The 20,441-nt window shown below is 52.6% G+C and overlaps 1 protein-coding gene across 12 annotated transcripts in view; it reads right to left on the bottom strand.

Moving 5' to 3' along the window:
- Positions 1 to 20,441, bottom strand: part of MYO9B (myosin IXB) — an 82,184-nt gene that overhangs the window by 33,590 nt on the left and 28,153 nt on the right. For all 12 annotated transcript variants that reach the window (XM_036032508.1, XM_036032505.1, XM_036032509.1 and 9 more), the window contains exons 3-8: positions 9,344 to 9,438; positions 4,648 to 4,710; positions 3,946 to 4,045; positions 3,586 to 3,686; positions 1,977 to 2,106; positions 735 to 824 (exon numbers count right to left, since the gene is read on the bottom strand). In XM_036032508.1, the coding sequence (XP_035888401.1) occupies positions 735 to 824; positions 1,977 to 2,106; positions 3,586 to 3,686; positions 3,946 to 4,045; positions 4,648 to 4,710; positions 9,344 to 9,438 (579 nt within the window). The remainder of the gene's footprint in view (positions 1 to 734; positions 825 to 1,976; positions 2,107 to 3,585; positions 3,687 to 3,945; positions 4,046 to 4,647; positions 4,711 to 9,343; positions 9,439 to 20,441) is intronic.

Here is a 20,441-nt window from a genome sequence, read left to right as displayed (position 1 = left end):
ACTGCAGGGTGCCTTTGTCCCTGGGGGCTCAGACTGTGGTGCCAGTCTGAGATGCCCAAGCAGCTTCAACCACCAGCTAAAAATTGCCCCCACCCACCATGGCTAGGTACTTTCCTGCTGCTGTCCAAGCTGCCAGCTGCAGTCACACTGCTCTTGAGATGTAAAAACCCAAGAAAAACACACCATAAACATCCAGGCTGGGGCAAGGCCAGAGAGAAGCACCATATCAATATCTAGGGACCCACATAATGATTGTAAAGGTCACGCTGTAGCTCTGGGCTTGACAAAGGTTTTCTGCAAAGGGCCAAAGGACCAATATTCTCTGCTTTTCAGGCCACATGGGTCTCTGTTGCAACCCCTTAGCTCTGTGCTATAGTAGGAAAGCAGCATGTAAACAAATGGGCATGGCTGCATGCCAGTAAAACTTTATTTACAAAGGCAGGTAGCAGGCTGGATTTGGCTGCAGGCCTCAGTGCTTCTGCTGGTAAGAAACAGCATGCCCAAGAAGCAGCTGGAAACACAGAGATGGACACTCGTGGCCCAAGTTCTGATACTCAGGCTGCAGTTTGCTGTTTGTGCTGAACCTAAGCTCGCATGAGAACCAGAGCACCCCAAGGACTCTCCTTTGTCACTTCGACAGGAAAAACATCACCCACGCTGACTGTTTCCAAAGGACTTCCCTTCACTTGGGTTTTGGGGCCCAGTGCCCTTTGAAAGCCCAGAGCAGCACTTACCTCACTGAGACTGTAGGGAAGGATGAGCTTGTCATTGGCGGTCACCGTTTTTCTTTTGGTCAGAACCTCCACCAAGATCTCTCGCTTCACCTGTATCAGGGTCGAGGAGGGAGAGAAAGAGGGAGTGTGGCTAAGGACTTGCCCAGTGGGTTCTCACATCATTGAGACAGGGGCTGAAGCTTGAGGAAGGCCAGAGGACCCCCAGGGGCTGTGCCAGGGAGCAGCCCATGGTGTGCACTATGCTCGGCATGGTTCAGAATGATCACACCCACGGCTGACAACCCTGGGTGCATGGTGGCATAGCCTGGGTGTCACTGTGCTGCCTGGTGACCTGCATTTATAGCTGTTCCAGCCCGTGGGCAAGGCCGTCCAGGGGCTTGGCCCTCCCTGACTGCCAAGCCCCTACACAAGCCCGCAGCAGTTAAGAGTAGGAACAGGGGAAGTAGCCCTGAGCCCTCAGCAGGCGTGCTTACTCAGCCCCATGACCACAGCAGAAGCCGGGGTCCTCCTTCAGGCAGAGCCGCAGATGGAGCACACGCTCAGGAAACAGAGAGACTAAGGGTGGGGCCTCTCAGCCTCGGTACCACTGACACATGAGGCTGTATCATTCTTCGTTGTGGGCATTATATGATGCTGGCAGCATCCGTGGTCTCCACCCATTAGATGTCAGTATCCCCCCCTGCCCCAGTTGTGACAACCAAAAACACCTCCAGACACTGCCCCTGGGGTTGAAAACCAGTGGATAAGGGGATGGCAGGACTGATGAGAAAATGACCTCGCTGATGAAACTATGGTTTTAAATAGCCTCCTGTGAGCCCTAGCTGGTGTGGCTCAGTGGATTGAGCACTGGCCTGTGAACCAAAGAGTCACTAGTTCAATTCCCAGCCAGGGCACATGCCTGGGTTGTGGGCCAGGCCCCCAGTAGGGGGTGCATCAGAGGCAACCACATACTGATGTTTCTATTCCTTTCTTTCTCCCTCCCTTCCCCTCTCTAAAACTAAGTAAAATTTTTTACAAATAAATAGCCTCCTGTGAGCTAAGCATGAGGAGCTGAGGTGTCCCTGCCCAGCAGGGAGTCCCTTCAGAAATGAGGAAGGGAGTTGGCAGAGATGGTAACAAGGAAGCGGGCACAGGCCCTGGTTTACAGAAGCACAGCCCATGCAGGAAGTTCTGGGTCTTCCGAGGCCACAGGCCGGAGCTGGCCCCACATACCCCACGGTGGCCGAGGACAGGGAGCAGTACCTTTAGGAGCTGTGACAGAGTGTCCAGCACCTCGGGGGGCCCGACCTCCAGGCCTTCATCTCGGCCTGTGGCTCTCTTCTTGTACGTGACATTGCCCAGGTACAGGATGGCTGACAGGATAGAAAAAATCCTGGGAGAGAAAAGGAGCTTCGGTTACGGCACTTTCGACAACTGCAAGATGAGAGAAACCTCCCGGCAACCGGGCAGGATGTGAAACAGCATCAAATTCTAGTCAGAACACATGGAGTCTGAAAAATGTCAAGTCCCTCTGCTGGGGACACCCCCTGTACAATGCGACTTGGTAGATAGATATCTTGATTTCTTTTTTTGTAATGGGAGCTAAAAATATTTTTATGGAAGCATAACATGCACATGCAAAAAACTACACAGTTCCCAACTGTAGAGATGAAGTGTTACAAAATGCACAGATCGCCGTTAAATTAGCGCTCAGACCAAGGCATGTAACATTCTGCACCCTGGAACCACCTGGCCTCATGGAGGAACAGCTGTCCTGACATCTCGCATCAACCATGAACTTGGTGTCCATGAAATCACTGTGTGTCCTGTATCTGGCCTGACACTGAAAACACTGTCATGCGGGGTGCGGTGTGTGTCACGGCAGTCTTGGTTTCTTCACTCAATTCTGTTGACCAGCGTATCTCAGTCGTGGCGCTGTTGACAACCTGGGGCCAGGTTACTGTTTGCTGTGGGGGGAGGGGGTGCCCTGGGCACTGTGTGATGTTGAGCAGCATCCCACACATGTGCAGTGTGACGACCAAAAATATCTCCAGAGAAGGCCCCCCCGAGGACAGAATCGGTGTCTCCAGTGACAGCTGCTACTGTGTGCGGAGTAGTCCAGGAGGTGGCAAACTTGGGCCCATTTTTGTATGGTCCCTGAGCTGAGTTTATGGTTCAGTTTTTAAAGGGTCATTAAAAAGTGAAATGAAATGCAGTGCAGAACATGTAACAGGGACCTGTGGCTCACGAAGATGAAAATACTATTTGGCCCTCTCTGGAAAGCCTGTTGACCCCTGCACAGACAGACACTTGGTTATTTATTTAATCTCCTGTTGGTGGGCATTTTGGGGGAGGGTTCCAGGCTTTGGGGCTGTTAGAGAGGAGGCTACTGTGTATATAAGTGTGCACGTGCATGTTTTGGGGTGAGCAAATGTAAGTGTTTCGTTGTAGACACATGGCGGTCATAGAAAACAGCCAGGTGGTTCTCCAGAGTGGCTGGCCTGATGAGCGCCCCCAGCAGTGTGCTCCTGCTGGGATGCTGCCAAGTGTGGAAAGCACCCTGTGTGGTTTACAAAAATTAAAAAAAATTTTAACGGTGTAAAATACACATCACATAAAATCTACCATCTTAACCATTGTTAAGCGTGCACTTGCACATTGTTAGTGTGCTAACACTGCTGGGCAAAGCCCCTGTGGTTTGCACTGGCATCTCCCAGTGACTCACGATGAGAGTCCCTTCATGTGCTCATCGTTCTCGGGCCACCCTCCTCACTGCAGCTCCTGCTGGGGTGTCAGCTGATCTCAGATAGTGACCAGTAAGATTGGGGGTGCCCAGGTGGGAGATGGCAGGATGCCTGGCCAGCCCACTTACTGTTTCTTGGTGGCGGGGAGGAAGCCCACCATCTCCATGGCCTGCTTGAGTCTTTCAAAGTCATGCTTTAGGTCTTCGCCATCTTCAATCTTCAAGTTATGCTAAAAAACAAAGTCAGTGAAACTCTGGGTATTTCTGGGTCAGCGAGGGTGGCGTGTGGGAATGATTTTGGCTGGAGCAGATGGGGCAGGGCTCAGGACATGGGGAATGAATGGGCTCCTTTATGCTGCCTCCTCTGGGCCTCTTGGAGCCAGCCGGGGGCCGGAGAGGGCCAAGGCAGAGGGCCTCTGACCTCCTGGCGGCGCAAAAACGGCCCGTGGGGAACAGAGGTGGCATTTGTGGCTAGGGCCCGGTGTTTACCTGGTTGAGGTAGAAATAATCTTCAGGCTGTTTGAGCTGAAATTCTTGTTGTTCTTCCTTGCTGACGCCAAGTAACAAATAATAAAACACGTGGTAGTTTCTGCAGATCAAAATTAGGGGAAAAAAGTCATTTTTGGAGGCCAAGCAACAGTTCCTCTTCAACCTACTACTAACATTGCTTCAGAGACCACACCAGGGAGGAAAGAGCACTGAGATCGTGTCCCAGTTTAAGACAATAAGTCAATTCTTAGTATGTCTTTAAAACATTCCCAAAACATGAGCTTCTCCAGTGAAATTTTTTGAGGAGAGGGTGGGGGGTGGGTGTGTATCGCATTCCCTGGACAATCAGAGATGCCTCTAACCTAACCGCATGGGCAACAGCCCTGGGGAAGCACAAAGGTGACTTAGGATGCATGAACATGAAGCCTGGGGCCACACAGCAGGCCCACTCCCCAGGCAGTTGTGCCACGGCTTCCGGGCAGAGTGCCCTGGTCTCCAGGTGCCCGAGGAAGGAGGAAGAAGGAGGGAAGAGGAGGGAGGGAGGACGGAGGACAGAGGAGGGAAGAGGGAGGAGGGAGGATGGAGGACGGAGGAAGGAGGAAGGAAGAGGGGGGAGGGAGGAAGAGGGAGGGAAGAGGGGGGAGGGAGGAAGGAGGACGGAGGAGGACACAGACAGCTGCTCAGGGAAGAGGCCCCTCCTACCTCTCATCCTTCTCCTGAGAGACCAGGCGAGACTTTTCAAGCAGGTATTTTTCAACAACAGCTCTGTCATTAAAGGAAGAGAAAGAGTAAAACATCACATTTTAGTATTGTTTTTCATTAAAAAACTGGAGCAATTTGTCACCATGATAACGGGCCAGCTGCCCATTAACTTCCTTAAACATAGAACACATACTGGTATATAGATATAATCACCCTGAATGTCATAAATACCTCTTCAAATGTCGTAAATACAATCAACCTAAATGTCGTAAACACAATTACCCTAAACGTTGCCTCACCCTAGGACTGCCGTCTATAAAAATAAGGAACCTGCACTGGCCACTTCTGCTCCCCAGACCAGAAGCACAGAAGCCCGGGGCGTTACGTGGCGGCTCTCTCCCAGGAGGCGGGCACTCGGGTGATGGCACCCACGTGGTCCTGAATGTTATAGGAAGGTCTCCCCCTGTGCCCACCATCTCCCCAGCAATTAAATGTTTCTCCAACTGAAAATATGATAACGAATTCATTTTCCCATTCTTTTTACAGCTCCATTGAATAATATGTGATGAGTTTTGACTGGCTCTTTCATAATCCACACCATTTTTAGAAATAGCTTTGTTAGGGGTAACTGATGTACAATAACCTTAAAGTGTGTGGCCTGATGAGCTGCGACACAGACACCCCCCCCCACGAACTGCTCCCCTCAGTCGAGACGGTGAATACGTCCCCCGCCTGGCAAAGCTTCCTTGGTGCCTGTATCACTCCTCTCCAACCCCAACCCGCAGGCCGGCGCCCCTCACCCCCGCTTCAGATTGGTTTGGGTTCTCCAGAATTTAAAAAAAATAACCCTTCAGTATGCATACTGAGCCCGACTCTTTCACGCAGCCCAGTGACTCTGAGTGTGAGCCACAGTGTTCACGCACCAGACCCGCATTCCTCCTCATGGCTGAACAATATTCTATCTATGTGGACACAGGGCATGTTGTGTAACTGTTCATCAGTGGACGGACGTCTGCTGGACATGGCTCCACGAGGCTACATGGGGCCTGGGCCCCTCTGCAGCCACCCTATCCACACTGAGAGTGGTGACGGCAAACGTCCCAGGCGCCGTTTCATAGGATGTGACACCCTGAACCCTCCCATCCCTCTGGGTGGGCACGGTGGCTCTTGTTGGTGGATGAGGGTACCAAAATTAGAGAGGCCACACACTGCTGGGGGCCACAGAGGAGGAAGGTGGCCCAGCAGGCAGCTGAGCCTGGCATGGGCCCTGCTCTCTCCACACCCCCTGCGACCGGAGGGGCCCGTCTCTCACGGGATCCACTATCACCAAGGGTGGGAGCGGGGTGGGTGTGTGGGGCAACTCCATCTGAGCCCATCAGATTTTACAAGAGAGGCAGCTGGTGCCTGAGGGGTGGTAGGGCTGGGCTCCCGGGCCAGAACTCGCTGGACGCAGCCTGCCTGACTCTCCAGGATGGCAGTCTTCTGTCTGCAGCCTCGTACGGGGCACACGCACACACTACGCACACGCGGGTTTCCAGGGCCTTGGCCTGCATTCTCCCTACTTTCAAACCTATGTTTCTTCTACTTCTGCCCCAGCTGGGAACTGTTGCAGTCAGCAGTGGTCCGTCTTCCTGGGGAGGGAGGCTGCATCTGGTTCTGGAATCAGACTCCTGGCGCATACTCCACCTGTGGCCGACTCCCTGGACTGTGTCAGCATGGGCAACAGCAAGCCCCCACCAGTGTGAAGAGTGATTTCACTGATAGCAGCCTCTTCCCTCTTCTGAACGTCTTGGGGGTTCGGGCCCCTGTGGGGGCCAGTAGGGGCCAGAGGTCCTCGAGCCCTGAGCCCTTGAACCCACAGGAAGACTAAGCCTTGAAAATTGGGGAACCGAGGGAAGGCAAGGACTGCCCCTGACCCTTGGCCTCAGTAGGAAATGGCATCAAGAAGTGTCACCTGCCCAAAAGCAGAACAGGGCCTGGGCCCAATCCTTGAGAGCTGACTGCAGCCGCTCCTGGACGGGAAGTGCACCTCCCGCCTTGGTGTGTGGGCAGGCTGTGGTCTGGGCGAGCAGGAGACTTCCTTTCCTGAATTCAGGGCCACAGATATGATTCTCAAAAGCTGGCCTATGAGATCCGGCTACTCAGTGACACTGGCCCTGAGCTTGATGGGTGCCTGTAGTGGGTGGGGCAGGCTGGACCACTTGACTGATAGCCGATCTTTCCTTGCTGGTGTGACCCCCGAAGGTGTGTGTGTGCACTTGCAATCTGTGACTGAAATCTCATTGGGAAGATGTCTTTGCAGATGTAATTAAGTGAGGGATCCTGAGATAAGATTAACCAGGACTATCTACAAAGGTACCAAATCGAAAGACAAGTGCCCTGAAAGATAAAAGACGAGACTCAGAGGGACGTGGAGGGGAAGGCTGTGTGAAGGCGGAAGCAGAGACTGGACTGATGCAGGTGCCGTCAAGGACGCCTAGGGCCGCCAGAAGCTGGAAGAGGCAGGAAGGACCCTCCCCTGGAGCCTCCAGAGCAAGCTGGGCCCTGCTAACACCTGACTTCACACTTCTGGCCTCCAGAGCTGAGAGGTAAGACATTCCTGTTAGTCTCTGGCCAGAGCGGCTCAGTTTGCTGGGCAAAAGGTCGCCAGTTATGTTCTCAGTCGGGGCACAGGCCTGGGTTGCAGGCCTGGTCCCCAGTTGGGGTGTGTGAAAGAGGCAACGGATTCATGTTTCTCTCACACATGGATGTTTCTCTCCCTTTCTTTCTCCCTATCTTCCCCTCTCTCTAAAATAAATAAATAAAAAATCTTAAAAAAAATCCCGTTGGTTTAAGCCACTGGGTTTGTGGTGCTTTGCTATACCAGAGACTGGAGACGAGAAGAGCCGGGAGCGGCTGGGGTGGGGGGGGGAGGAGAGCAGTGCCTGCTGGGAGCAAAGGCACTGGTGTCTAGCCTGAGGCCTGTAGGGCCAGCCCAGTACCCAGGAAAAGCTAAGGCAGCCTCTCAGCATTTCTGTTCCCCACCAAGGAGCCCCTGGAATGCAGACTTGGTATGTTTCTGGGTTGTCTGCCCAGTCAGATGCTCTGGGCATATCCTGCTGGGCCTGTGGAAGAAAAACATTTTAAATAAGGAGTGAGGGTCTTTGTGGAGGACAGGCGAGGCCTGTGGGACAAGTGGGCAGCTCCAGGTGTCTCTGATTAATCAGGGCACATACCCTGCGTGTGCGTGGGGATGCCCATGACGACGCCAAGCGGGAGCCCAGCAGCGCTACAGGCGGGACCCCTGGCTGGCCTGGGAGAGTCACCAGCTTCCGAGCACCCCTGAGGATGGAGGAGCCGGAGAAGCCCAATTACTGAGAGCCTCTCAGCCACACCGCCGCCTGCCAGAGCTTGAGCAGCAGGAAACAGGAAAGATGAACAAGAGAGCTAGACAGTTTGGCATCACCCCCAGTGCCCGTCATGTTGAGGACTTTTCTCTTTCTCCAATGCTGGGGCGTTCTCTCGGCCTCCAGGGGCCAGCTGCTCAGGTCGCCCCCACATCTAACATGCAGGGCCTCTCACCCTGCTACCCCGAGCACCACCCACTGGAAGCCTTTATAGACCCCACTGCCGCCACAGCCCCTCACACTGGACTGTGTGGCTGCGGGTAGGGGTGGGGTCCTGGCAATGGACTGTGCTGAAATGCCTCTTTTTTCTTTTACTTTGAAATAGTTTTATTGGCTCATAAGACCTTTGCATATAAAAACAACCCCAAAACATTACACATTAAATCACAATTAACTTTTTTTAACAATTGAAACTACACAGAACCCACATGTTTTTAGAGGAAAAAAAATCCTATAGAATTGAACTCAGAAATGATGCTATGGCTTAAAAACTGTAAGAAAATAGGTAATTCCCTATAACATTAGTTCACTGCACAAATCTGCCAGATAGTTTCATAAGCATAACTACTGCCTAGAGTGCAAATACACATGATTTCAACGTTACATTTATTTGAAGTAACCACGTCTCCACCTAAGGGACTGACATTCCTGGCACAAAATGTTGGTCTGTTTTAACTTCCACCAGGCAACTAATTTCCCAGTCCAGTTCACTACCTACCCACTCACCCACCAATCCGTCCGTCCGTCCATCCATCCAATTCCTGGTCCATTCAACCACCCATTCATCCATTCTTCCATCCAACTACCCATCTGCCCACCTCCACCCACCCACCCACCCTTCAATACTTCCCTGGACAACTGCCTCATTTTGTTGCCCAGGATCACATATCCTTCTGCCTAAAGAGACACATGTTTGGCAAGTGCCAGAGTCCACATCGACTCTGCCTGGGACATCCCAGACCGACTGAATTAGAAACCTCACCAACACCAGGGAGCAGGTTGGTCCGTCCTTCCTGTTCTTAGCGAACCCATCACACTAGCATCTCCAGATCACTGTAGTTACTCCACTGGTGCCCAGACCCACCCGCAATGCCCTGGGGACTGTAGAGTCAGTTACCACGGTGCCACCCTTGCCCACCTACACTTCCCACCTTGACCCAATGCTCAGACCTTCACATCAAAGACTTAAAATCCCACTAGCTTCCTTGTGCAACTCACAAACGTTGCTCTTGGGCTGGTGCCCCACCGCAGGGCTGCCCAGGACCCCAGACTAAGGCTGGAGTGCACAGTGCAGGCGGCTGCCCACTCACCCTCTCACGATGCCACTCTCCAGGTAGTTGACCTGGATGAATTTTCCAAATCGGCTAGAATTGTTGTTGTGGGCCGTTTTGGCGTTCCCAAAAGCCTGCAATGAAAAGAAAAACAGGTTTTCAGATAGTGAGGATGAAATTTCTACAGGCCTCTGCCCAGAGCCCCAGTGTTCCCTCTGGTCCTGCCGGAAGTCACTCCGTGGCCTGGCAACAACACAAAAGTGTGCAGTCCAAGCGCCCTCCAATGTACTCACTCTTTATCTCTGTGTTTGGGTTGTGGGAAGGGCTCAAGTTTTAAGAGTCAGACATTAAAAATGCCAATCATCAGAATTCTTTCCTAGTCATAATTGTTCGTACAGCATACTTGGCCCCTGGGCTGAATCCAGTCTGCTGCATGTTTTTGTACTGTCTGCAAGCCAGGAGTGGTTTTCACATTTGTAAATGGCTAAAAAAAATACCCCCCAAAACAAAGAAGAGTAATATTTCCTGACATGTGAAAATTCTATTCACGTCTCAGTGTCCATATGAGGGTTTCCTGGCACCCAGTCAGGCGTGTTCATGAACGGATTGTCCACGGCTGCTTTTGAGCTGCGAAGGCAGAGTGGCTGAGATAGAGACCATCTGGTCTGCAAAGCCAAAAATATTTATTATCTGGCTCCCTCCAGAAGGAGTTTGCCAGGCCCTGGGAGGAAATGAGCTCTGGGTTCCAGGAGGGCACGAGGCTGGACGTGAGCGAGCAGATGCTGGGACAGGCCCCACCCTGGAGGGGTCTTGCGATTTTGTGAGATGACAAACAGTTCACAGCACATTCTTTTTTTTTTTTAAATTGGGGCAAAACAAAACTAACAAAACTATTAATAAAACTAACCATTTTAAAGTGAAAAATTCAGTGGCATTTAATACATACAGGATGTTATACAACCATCACCTATACCTAGTTCCAGAACATTTCCATCACTCCAAAAGGAGACCCCGCCCCCACTAGCAGGCACTGCCCATCCCGCTGGCCAGTCCCTGGCAACCACCCATCTGTGTTCTGTCCCTGTGGACTTGCCTGGTCTGGACACTTCACATAAGTGGGGGCATATACTATGTGGCCTTTGTGCCTGGCTGCTGTCACTCAGCAGTGTTGCTGGGGTTCGCCTGTGCTGCCGTATGAGTCGGACCTGCATTCCCAATACGAAGAGGGAAGTCTGCACGGCCCACGGAGCCTGCCATCTGCTGGGTCCCCCTGGGGCCGCCACCAGATTATAGCGAGAACACTCTCGGTCCCCGTCCAGGTTCCCAGATCACCCAGGTTCTCACATGGCACCCACCGTGCCTGGGGGTGAACAGACAAGGAGAAGGTATGATGGAGCCTTGGGGAAACACAGGGCAGGAGGGAAGGTGCCTGGGAGTGGGATTCCCTGTTTCAGGGAGAAGGAGCTGGCGGTGGTGGGGGCAGTAGGTCTGGGGAAGGGGTGACATGGAGGGTAATGTTCTGGAGTCAAAGGAGGAAGGGGAAGCTTGGTGGCAGTGAGAAGGGTGTCAGGCTGATAATATTCCCGTTTGAGGAGGCTGAGCTGTGTGAAGAGGCTGCCTGTGGGCAAGGGCAGCAGGAAGGAGGTGGCAAGGTCACTGCCAAGGCCTGCTGGTGGGGCAGGGGGGTCAAGGGCAGGGTGGACATCAGTAGAGAACTTGAAGGGAAGTCAGGAATGGAGAGACTTGCTGACATGGAGAAGACACTGGGTTTCCTTGAGGGCCTCACTCTGCAAGGGATGCTCTCAGGCGGACCCCTGGTCAGAGCTCCTGGTGGGGCGGCTTGAAGGTAGAAGCCCCATAAAAAGCATCTGTGGGAATGCCCAGGGCACTTCCTTAAAGGATGGCTCCATTCAGCCAAGAGTGGTGTGGGGGCCCCACTTGGGCCCATGAGCAGGTCATGCTCCTGGCTGATGGAGTCATGGGACGAATGACTCCCTGCCCCTCTGTTCCAGGGGCTCCAGGCCCCTGGAAACAGATCTCCCTATAAAACTGGAGCCAACTGCCAAGCCATCGAGTGGGAGAGTGACAATGAAAGCGAAGCCCCCGGAGAGAAGACCTAGCCCCATACTATGAAGGAGGGTCGCTCGGGGCGGGGGCGTCAGCTAGGTGCTTTAGGGGGCCTCACGTGGCCTTGTGGAAGTGCAACCCAGCCTGAGAACACGCTTTCTCAAGCCAGACAGCAGCTGCACAGCCCAACCCTCCTCTGCTTCACAAATGCTTCTTCAGGACTCATCACCTGCTGGGTTTCGAAACAGTCTTTGGTGGTGGGATTGATTAAACACTGGGGCTTGTCACCAGGCCCTGACACACGTGACCAAGCTGCTGGCCCAGCGGTTGTACCCCAGCCGCTGGGGGCTGGGCCTGCGCTTCTCTCCCGGAGTCTCTGGGACCCAGTGCAGGGCTCCCGGCCTCGACACTGCTGACACTCAGTTCCAGACCGTCCTCTGGGATGGGCCACCCTGGGCACTTCAGGATGTCAAGCAGCATCCCTGACCTCTACCTGTCAGGTATCGGTGCATGTGGGAGGACCAAATACATCCCCAGAGACGGCTGAATCACCCATTCTGAGCAGCACCGGTACGTATAGATGCAGGTAACAAGGAGTTTGCAGGGCCAGGCGATCTGAGCCTCAGTGGACTCTTCCTCCCGTTATGGGGGCCCCCATATAAGCAATAGGTGCTGAGGGCTCCTCTGGGGAACTGTCTTTCTAGGTTTGATTTCTAGTTTCCCCTAAGTTCAGTCTGAGAACATTGTTGTTTGGGGCAAAGCCTGTGGTTCCCTGAGGTACCACTCCTGGAAACGCAGAAGGCAGATCCATCTCCTTCCATCCCACGCTTCCCAGGGCCGTCGGGTGATGTCGGAGCTGAGAACAGGCCTGCTCTGTGCTACAGTGAACGCCTGTGGGTGAGCCTGCAACGTCCTGCCCGTTCTAACTACGAGCAGATGGTGAAGCGATGCCCAGCCCTGCGTGGGCTCCTTCCTGGAGCGATGGGCCTCCCTCTGTGTGGGGGTCCCCGCAGCACCCAGGCCCAGGGCCTGCCGGAGGCAGTCCAGAAGTGCACGTTTGCATCCCAAAGAGCCACAGTGGTCCTTTTTGAACTTCTGACAAGTCATCGTGGTGACTGCTAAGGAAACAGCCAGCACTGGCGTCCTGGGGACAAGAGAGAATATCTCAGGGATGTGGGGCCCACTTGCTCTCTGGTTCTGCGATTACCAGTGTGGGGCCCGGTGACCTCACGCGTCTGGTATGCGGTCTCAGCACACTGTGACTTTTCAGAGCTGACCTAAAAATATCCGGTTGGTGCTGTTACGCATCTGAGGAGGAAACGCTGGCCTAGCGCTGACTTCGAGGGGAGGTATTATGTGGCTGCGCCCGGGGCTGGCCGGGGACTGGCATGGCCTCCACGCACGAGGGCGGCTGGCTGGTGTGCCGGGTGGCTCATGTGAGGCGGCGGGTGGACAGCAGGGAGGAAGTGGGAACCGAGTGCCAGCAACGACACGATGTGATCTGGCCTTGGTTCTGGGGAGGCCACATGTTTATGCCATCTGCCCACCAGGCCAGAGAACCCACGGCCCTGGCAAAATGCTTTGCGGGAAAAGTATCTATTTTCTCAGAAATTCGTTTTCCCCTTTTATAATATAAAATACACATTTCCAATATAAGTGTACAATCTAGGAAAAAAAATACAAAGAACCACACTAAAAGTTTGCTCAACAGAAGGAAAAAAACCATGACGAGGATGACCCTGTAATCCAACCCTGCCCCCAGTCACGGTTTCTAGGTAAAACTAACAAAGACACGGCATTCACCTTCCCCTGCCAGGGGCAGGCCAGGCCCGGGCCCAGGGGGTGCCGTGTACCCACCAGGTGGCTCCCATCCTGCCAGGGATGCTGAGACCAAGGTGAGAGATGTCTGGCCGTTTGCCCTTGTCTTGGGGGTTCTTTTGAGCCAAAAGTTTTTAATTGGAGATATCCAGGGTTGAGGCTTCTACTTAGCCAGAAATTTCTAGAAGGTGCATATTCTACGTTAACAGGATGATTCTTCTGTCGCCTGGCGTGCACAGCAGGTATTTTAGGCAGAAGGGTGATGATGACATGCTATGATGAGGGTGGCACGTACCGGCCCCACGCTGGCCCCGCCGTGGGCTTCCCACTCTTCCTTCTGCTCACACTCCTCTGACAGGTGGACATATGGGCTGTCCCCACCTGAGCTGAGCAAATGAAGGCGCGCACAGAGGTCAGCTGACCTCTACTACGTCTGAGAGTAGGCGGTGGGTGTGGCCCTGGGCTTGAACCCAGCACCTCCGCTCCCAGCCCACACCCTGCCTGTGGGGCTCTCAGGATCCCGAAGCCTGGGTTTCTTCCTCAGACCCACGCTCCAGGCCTGGAGTCAGGCGCGCTGGCCTGGGACTTTCCGGGTGCCTGCCCGCCCTGGCCCACACCCTCTGAGTCCTCGCACCTGGCCTCCTGCACGTCCAGCACAAAAACTGAACAAGCCTTGAGACTAAGAGCATTAGGCAAACAACGTTTTGCTTTCAGGTGTCAGAACCCAAAGACCTGTGGAATGAGCTCAAAGGCCACTGCCCTCGCCCACCTACCATATTCACAGTGAGCCCTGGTCAGGATCCCCTGGAGAGAAGCTCCCCAACCTCGCCGTGCAGGGTGATCACCCCTCCAGCCAGGCCGAGGTGGCCAGGCCTGGAATAACATCATCGCTTCCAGGTTTACCTATGTCCATCCTTTCTCAGAGGCCAGTTCTAGGTCATCCCCATGGCTTGGAATAGGTTGTGGGGTTGAACTTCTCTGTTTTCCCGATCTTCTAGCCACAGTGACCTCTCTTCCCGAGTGTTTATGGTTTGTGTGCAGTCTCTTCATTCATTCACTCACTCATTCATTCACTCAGTTGTTATCTGGTCACTCAGATGACAATCTACTGACCAGCTGCTGTGTGCCTGGCACCATTCTAGCCTCAGAGACTCCACCTTCCCCAAGGGACTCTGGTGGGTATGCCTTGCAAGTCCACTTTGGCCAAGATTGAATATCACTGCCTCTGGGAGCCCCTTACCCTGCCTGGGCCGGGTGGGTGGTCTGCCACCTCCCGTGGCCTTGATGTTACCCCTACCCCTGCAATGCCATCTCCGGGTGAAGCCTCCGTTTCCCCCTCAGACCACGAGCCACAAAGACCTTCAGGATCTCCCCTGTCTGGTCAGGGCCAGGTGCCAAGTTGGAGGAGTGCCTGGTGCTGCCAGGAGAGGCTGAGGTTGGTGAGAGAACACCGGCAGACATTAGGCCTCGATGGTGGGTGAAGATGGGGCTGACAAAGAGAGGGACTGTCCCCTACTTTCGGGCCTCCCATTCCAGGCGGGTGGGGAAGGGAACAAGACCCCCAACAGGAACTGGAGCTGGTGCTGGCGCACTGGCCCCACTGCTTGGAACCCAAGTCCTTCTTCTCCCAAGTATTCTCCATGTTCCTGGGTACCTTTCCATGTCAAAGAGCGCTTGGCCCAAGCCCACTGATAGGTGGTGCCCATCTGGGGACATGGACAATAGACACTGCCGGAGGCGGCCTGAGAGGCGGCCCACAGCTGTGCCAGCCCTGGAGCAAAGGGCTCTACGGGCAGTGCCACCACTCAGGTGGCCCGTGGTCCCAGGTGCCTGGAGGCTCTGCCCCACCTTTGGTGAGCAAACAGCCCTGGGACATTGGGTCAGGGCTGGGGCTTTCCTGTGTGGAATCGCCTACAAATAACCCCTGGCCTTCTCGGGAGGGTGGGAGGTATACGGCTACTGCCAGCTGTGTTAATTGGGGCTAATTGGTTTCAGATTCCTTTCCTATAAAATTAGGGAGAAAACCCCTGCCTCCCCGGGCTAAGGAAGAAAGGACCGTGTGAATTAGGGGCTGGCAAGCTCGTTCTGTGAAGGGCCAAGTAACGAACATTCGGGCTCTGCTGCAACAGCTCAGCCCTGCTGTGGGAGGGCGAAGCAGCGCAGGTGACCTACACCGGAGCGGCCGTGGCCGCGTGGAGGACGCCCTCCTGATGCAGCGGGCGAGGCAGTCTCGGACGGTGTCTCCTACAGGGGTTGACACGACGGCCAGCTATTGTTTCTGTATGGCCTGTGAGCTAAGAATGGTTTTGACGTTTTTAAATGCTTGGAGAAAAACAAACAAACAAAAGAAGAATACTTCTCAACATGTGTGAATGATATGAAATTCAACTTTCAGTGTCCACAAGTGAGGCTCTGCTGGCGCACAGCCACGTCTGCTCACACGTGGTCTGCGTCCGCATCTGACTAAACAGCAGAGCTGAGTTGCTGTGGTATCGGAGATGGGTCTGGCAGAGCTGCAGATACTGACCCTCAATCAGGCTGTTTACAGAAAAATAACGCCCCCTTCTCCCACGGGGCCAGCGCATGCTGGGGCTGGGAGAAGACGCTGCCACTCAGACACAACGGGCGAGCGTGAGAGGGTGTGAGTGTCACAAAGGCTGACTGGTCTCCCCTGGGGCACAGCTGGAACGCCGACAAGAAGCCAGAGACAGACAGAGAAGCTGTTCGCTGGGAGCTGGAGGGGCAGAAGGTGGGGAAGTGAGACACACAGCTAATTCGCTTTCCACAGAGCTGGCATGGAGGGAGAACTGGGTTTAGGAGGGGGCGGCCTGTTCCAGGAAGGGAAGCTGCTGGGTGAGGACAAAGACACAGGGCAGGAAGTAGAGGAGTTCCCCCAAACCTCATGGCTCCCCGACTCACAGAGGGAGAAACAGAGGTTCTTCAGGGCCTGCCGGACACCCAGCCTCTGGCCTGGGTCTGTTCTCTTCTGGTCGCCCATGGGGTTTAGCGCACCCAGCAGCCAGATGGATGGACAGATGGACGGGCTTCAAGCATGTGCAGAAAGCCAAGGGATGGTGGGGCATGATGCTCAGCCACCTAGTGCCTCCCCCCCTCCTAACGGGCCCTGTTGCTCTTATCGAGAGTGACGCTGACGATCACACACACAGATACGCTGAAAACACAGCAAGGGCTCCTGGGTCAGGGATGGAGCCTTCTGAAACAGACAGATTCCCACCAAAGGCCAAAGTTTCAAGACAAACCATACCAGAGGTGGAGGTCGGGGGGAGGTGGGGCAAAGAAAAGGAGAAGGAGAGTGGCAGGAGGAAGAGGGGAGGAGGAGGAGGTGGGAGGAGGGGACAGAAGGAGGAGAAAGAAACCACGTATGAAACAAGTTATTCAATCTCATATTTTCCTGAATTTTGGTTTAGATTATGATGAAACCACATGTTATATCACAGAATAATAAAACAGATCGAGCTTTGAGGGGGGCCCTGCTTGCTTCTTACTGCATCACATATATTTGAGGAATGCATCAAGATCCCTGAGGGCTCCTCCATTTAGCACCCAAATCATTCCCTTTGAGGTTTGATTGGTTCTTTTTCTCAGGTTTTGAGTTGTGAAATACATTCACTTTCGTTCACTCATATTTATGGATATTATAGCTATGAAATGCTCTCTCACTACTGTATTAAATATATCCTGTAATAATGATTCTAGTAACACTGTGTCTGTCACTGACTTTTAAAAATCTGTAATTTTGGTTTGCAGATGCCCTTTCAGAATTGTTTAACAGAAGTTTACATTTATGTAAATTTTCCATGTGAAAGGGCCTTTAAAAATCAACTTCTAGTTTTATCATATTATTAAGAATATTGCTTGTAATAGTTCTACTTTTGGGAGTTCTAGATGCTTTCCCTGTGACCTTATAAAAGGAATGAATTTTGTGAATGCTCCGCGAACACTGAAGGTTTATTCTCATATCAAAGTGGAGGCTTTGCCCTACGGCTGCATGATCTGCCTTCAGCACGTGGTTTGGCCGCCTCATACCCTCCCCTTCCGCTGTGCACTCTGCTGACCTGTGCTATACAGGGTGGGGCAAAAGTACGTTAACAGTTGTGAAAACATAAAACACAGCTTATTCTTGTATTATTATCGTGTTATTTTCCATATGAACAACTGTAAACCAACCTTGGCTACACCCTGTATGTTTGTATCTATTTCTCCTGGAATCTTTTATAATTTCCATTTTGCACAGGCAGTGGCCATGTTGTTTGATGCATATATATATGTATATATATATATGTAACTATTACACCTTGCATAATAATTGAGGCTTTGGCATTATGACAAGCCTTCTCAGAGGCTCAGTTTCTACCTTCTCCATGTTCAAATTATAGCTCTGCTTCTCCTGCTCCTACCTGCTTGTCCCACCAGTGCCATCCCTTTATTTGTAGCTTCTGGAACCATTTTGGCTTAGGTGTGTCTTGTTCATACGGCAGAGTCGAACCTTGCTTTGTGAGCCAAGCCGAATGTCCTCTGATTGGTGGACTGCGCCCATGTACACGCAGCAGCACGTGGACTCGCTCCCTCCATCGTTAGCTCTCTGCCGTCCCTGCTACCTGTGAGTGCGGCTGAGCGGCTGGAGGCTGGAGCAATTTTCTAGGCCATTTTCGATGACTTAAAGTACAGCACCTCTTACAAGGCTTTCACCCTCACTTTGCAGCTGATCTGCATTCAGGAGAGAGGACCCACTGATTCTGGAGGATGCATCGGAATGAGCCCTGTTCGGGCTACGCCAAGAGAGGACTGGGAGTGAAGGGCTCGTTCTGTAAGCGGGTGACTCATCATGGAATCTTCTCTGAGGATGCCATCTGCTTCCCTACATGACTCTCATGCTGCAGGGCTCCAGTACTGACAATGAGAAGAACATGGCCTTCTGGTACATTCCGTGCAGCAAAACCAAGCATTTGCATTCACGAGAAAAGGGAAGCTCCCTGGGGTGGGCTGGAGGGACGGGCATGGTCTCCAGAGCATTCCCCCACACTCCCTGCAGGTCTCTCTCTGTACCCTCAGGAGGAGTTATCCTCTATTCCAGGGGCTGGCAAATCTGTCATCTTGCCCTTCCCCCCAGGTGAGTCACCACCACCGTACGGTTCTGGTGGTTGGGGTGAGGGAGAGAAAAGGCTGAAAATCCATGCAGGGGTTGTGGAGGCTTGTTAAAGACACAGTCCTGGGTCCCCTCCCAGACTCAAAAAATTTCTGGAAATGTCAAGAAACCTAAAGTCTTAAATTAGAGATGGAGGTGGTTCTTCTCTTTCCTGGAAGGGGGAGAAGTATCTTTGGGGAGAAATAAAGCACCAAGATATCTACTTACATCACTCGCTCTTTCTTGAATGTCTGAAGCAAGGATTGGGATAGTCCAGGGCCGGACAGAACTAAGAGCTTTGTTCCCGGTATACTTAGTTTAATCAGAATGCTTTCCTAATTCTTAGCCCTGAGATGGGAACTTTCATACTCCAGGGCCTCACCAAGATCGGCTGCTCTCCACCTGCACCCCAATGCCAGGTAGGTCTAATCCCCGTCTGCCACGGGATGGCACTGTTCTGCCAAGTACACTAAGGGGAAGGGTTGCCAGGGGGAGAAACCAGGTCCCTGGGATGATGCAGAAACAGGCACAGGAGAAGAAACCGTTGCTGAGGAGGGCTTGCCTCCTGGCTTTGTGTCCTCACAGCCCTGAGAAGCAAGGGCTTGCCTGCCCATTAGACAGGTAGGGAAACCGAGCTTGGAGACCTAAGTCACCTTCCCTAGGAGGGACGGCACTGCATCCTAATGAGGACCCAGCCGGGACATTGGTACTCGGGACCCCACCCCGGCTGCAGGACACGATGCCCTGTACATATCAGTGGGGCCATGTGGCCAGAGCTTAGACAGTGGTGAGAAACATTTCAGAGGAAGAAACAACAGGACATGGTGACAGCAAGGAAAGACCAAAGACCACTGGAAATGCTGCCGCTGCCTAAATTGGGGAAGCAGTTGAAAGGGAAGATGCATCAGGTCAAAGTTCAGTTTGCCACGACCTCACCTGCCTGAGATCTACTCTGCACACCACAGCGGGGTGGTGGGAGCTTATCCAAGCTGGGGGTCCACAAACGGGCTGACCAAATCTGGCCTGATGCCTTTGAAAAAAAATAAACTTTTAGATGTCCAGAAAAATTGTAAGAATATTATAGTGATTTTTGTACACTCGACATTTGGTTTCGCATGTGATTACCTCCACGGCCCAACATTTGTCACTACCAATAAACCAGTATCAACTGATACGTTATTATCGACTAAGCCTACATTTTATTTATTTGGATGTTCTCAGTTTTGCCCTAATGTCCTTGCTTTGACAGTTTTGAGGACGGTCAGATGATGTCTGTCAATTTGGGTCTGTCTGTTGTTTCTTCCCACGGACTGTTTTGCAAATGAAGTTTTATTGGCACGCGGCCTCAACCGTTCGCTGCATACAGTCTGTGGCTGCTTTTTGCTTTACAAAGCAGAGCTGAGTGAATGGACAGCTGAGTTGCTGTAAGACAGACCGCATGGCCCTAAAATCTGGAAATACTAATTACATAGCCCTTTACAGAAAGAGTTTGCAGATCCCTGGGCTACGCTGCTTTATAAGGGATTCAACTTAAACTGCTTAATCCAGGATACATACCTCAAAAGGGACCTCTGCAAACCACCCTAGCTAATTTTATCACTCCATCTCAGGCGTTTCATCAATGACCACAATAAATGTCTGAAGTGGGCTTCCGTGGATGAAAATGGTGATGTGTTCTGGCTGGTGTGGCTCAGTGGATTGAGGGTCAGCCTGCGAACTGACAAGTTGCTGGTTTGATTCCCAGTCAGAGCACATACTTGGCTTGGGGGCTAAGTCCTCAGTTGAGGGCATGAGAGAGGCAACCAATTGATGTTTCTCTCCTTCCCTTCCCTTCTTTCTAAAAATAAATAAATAAAACCTTAAAAAAAAGAAAGGAAGGAAGAAAGGAAGAAAGGAAGAAAGAAAGAAAGAAAATGGTGATCTTTAAGACACATGGTTGGATAAAACATTTTGGAGACACTTGCCACCCTTGCAGGAGAAATTCCATCTACGGTCTATGCCTTAGGGACAGGGGTTAGGTCTGACCCCAAGCTAGTCCCGTGTCCCGCTGCTGTAACAGGAGCTCCGGTTGGGCTCTGAGAGATGGTCCTCAGGGTCACCGAAGCA

The sequence above is a fragment of the Phyllostomus discolor genome, chromosome 8 (assembly GCF_004126475.2).
Source record: "Phyllostomus discolor isolate MPI-MPIP mPhyDis1 chromosome 8, mPhyDis1.pri.v3, whole genome shotgun sequence".
NCBI classification, from domain to species: Eukaryota; Metazoa; Chordata; class Mammalia; order Chiroptera; family Phyllostomidae; genus Phyllostomus; species Phyllostomus discolor.
This window is presented reverse-complemented; position numbering and strand designations above follow the sequence as displayed.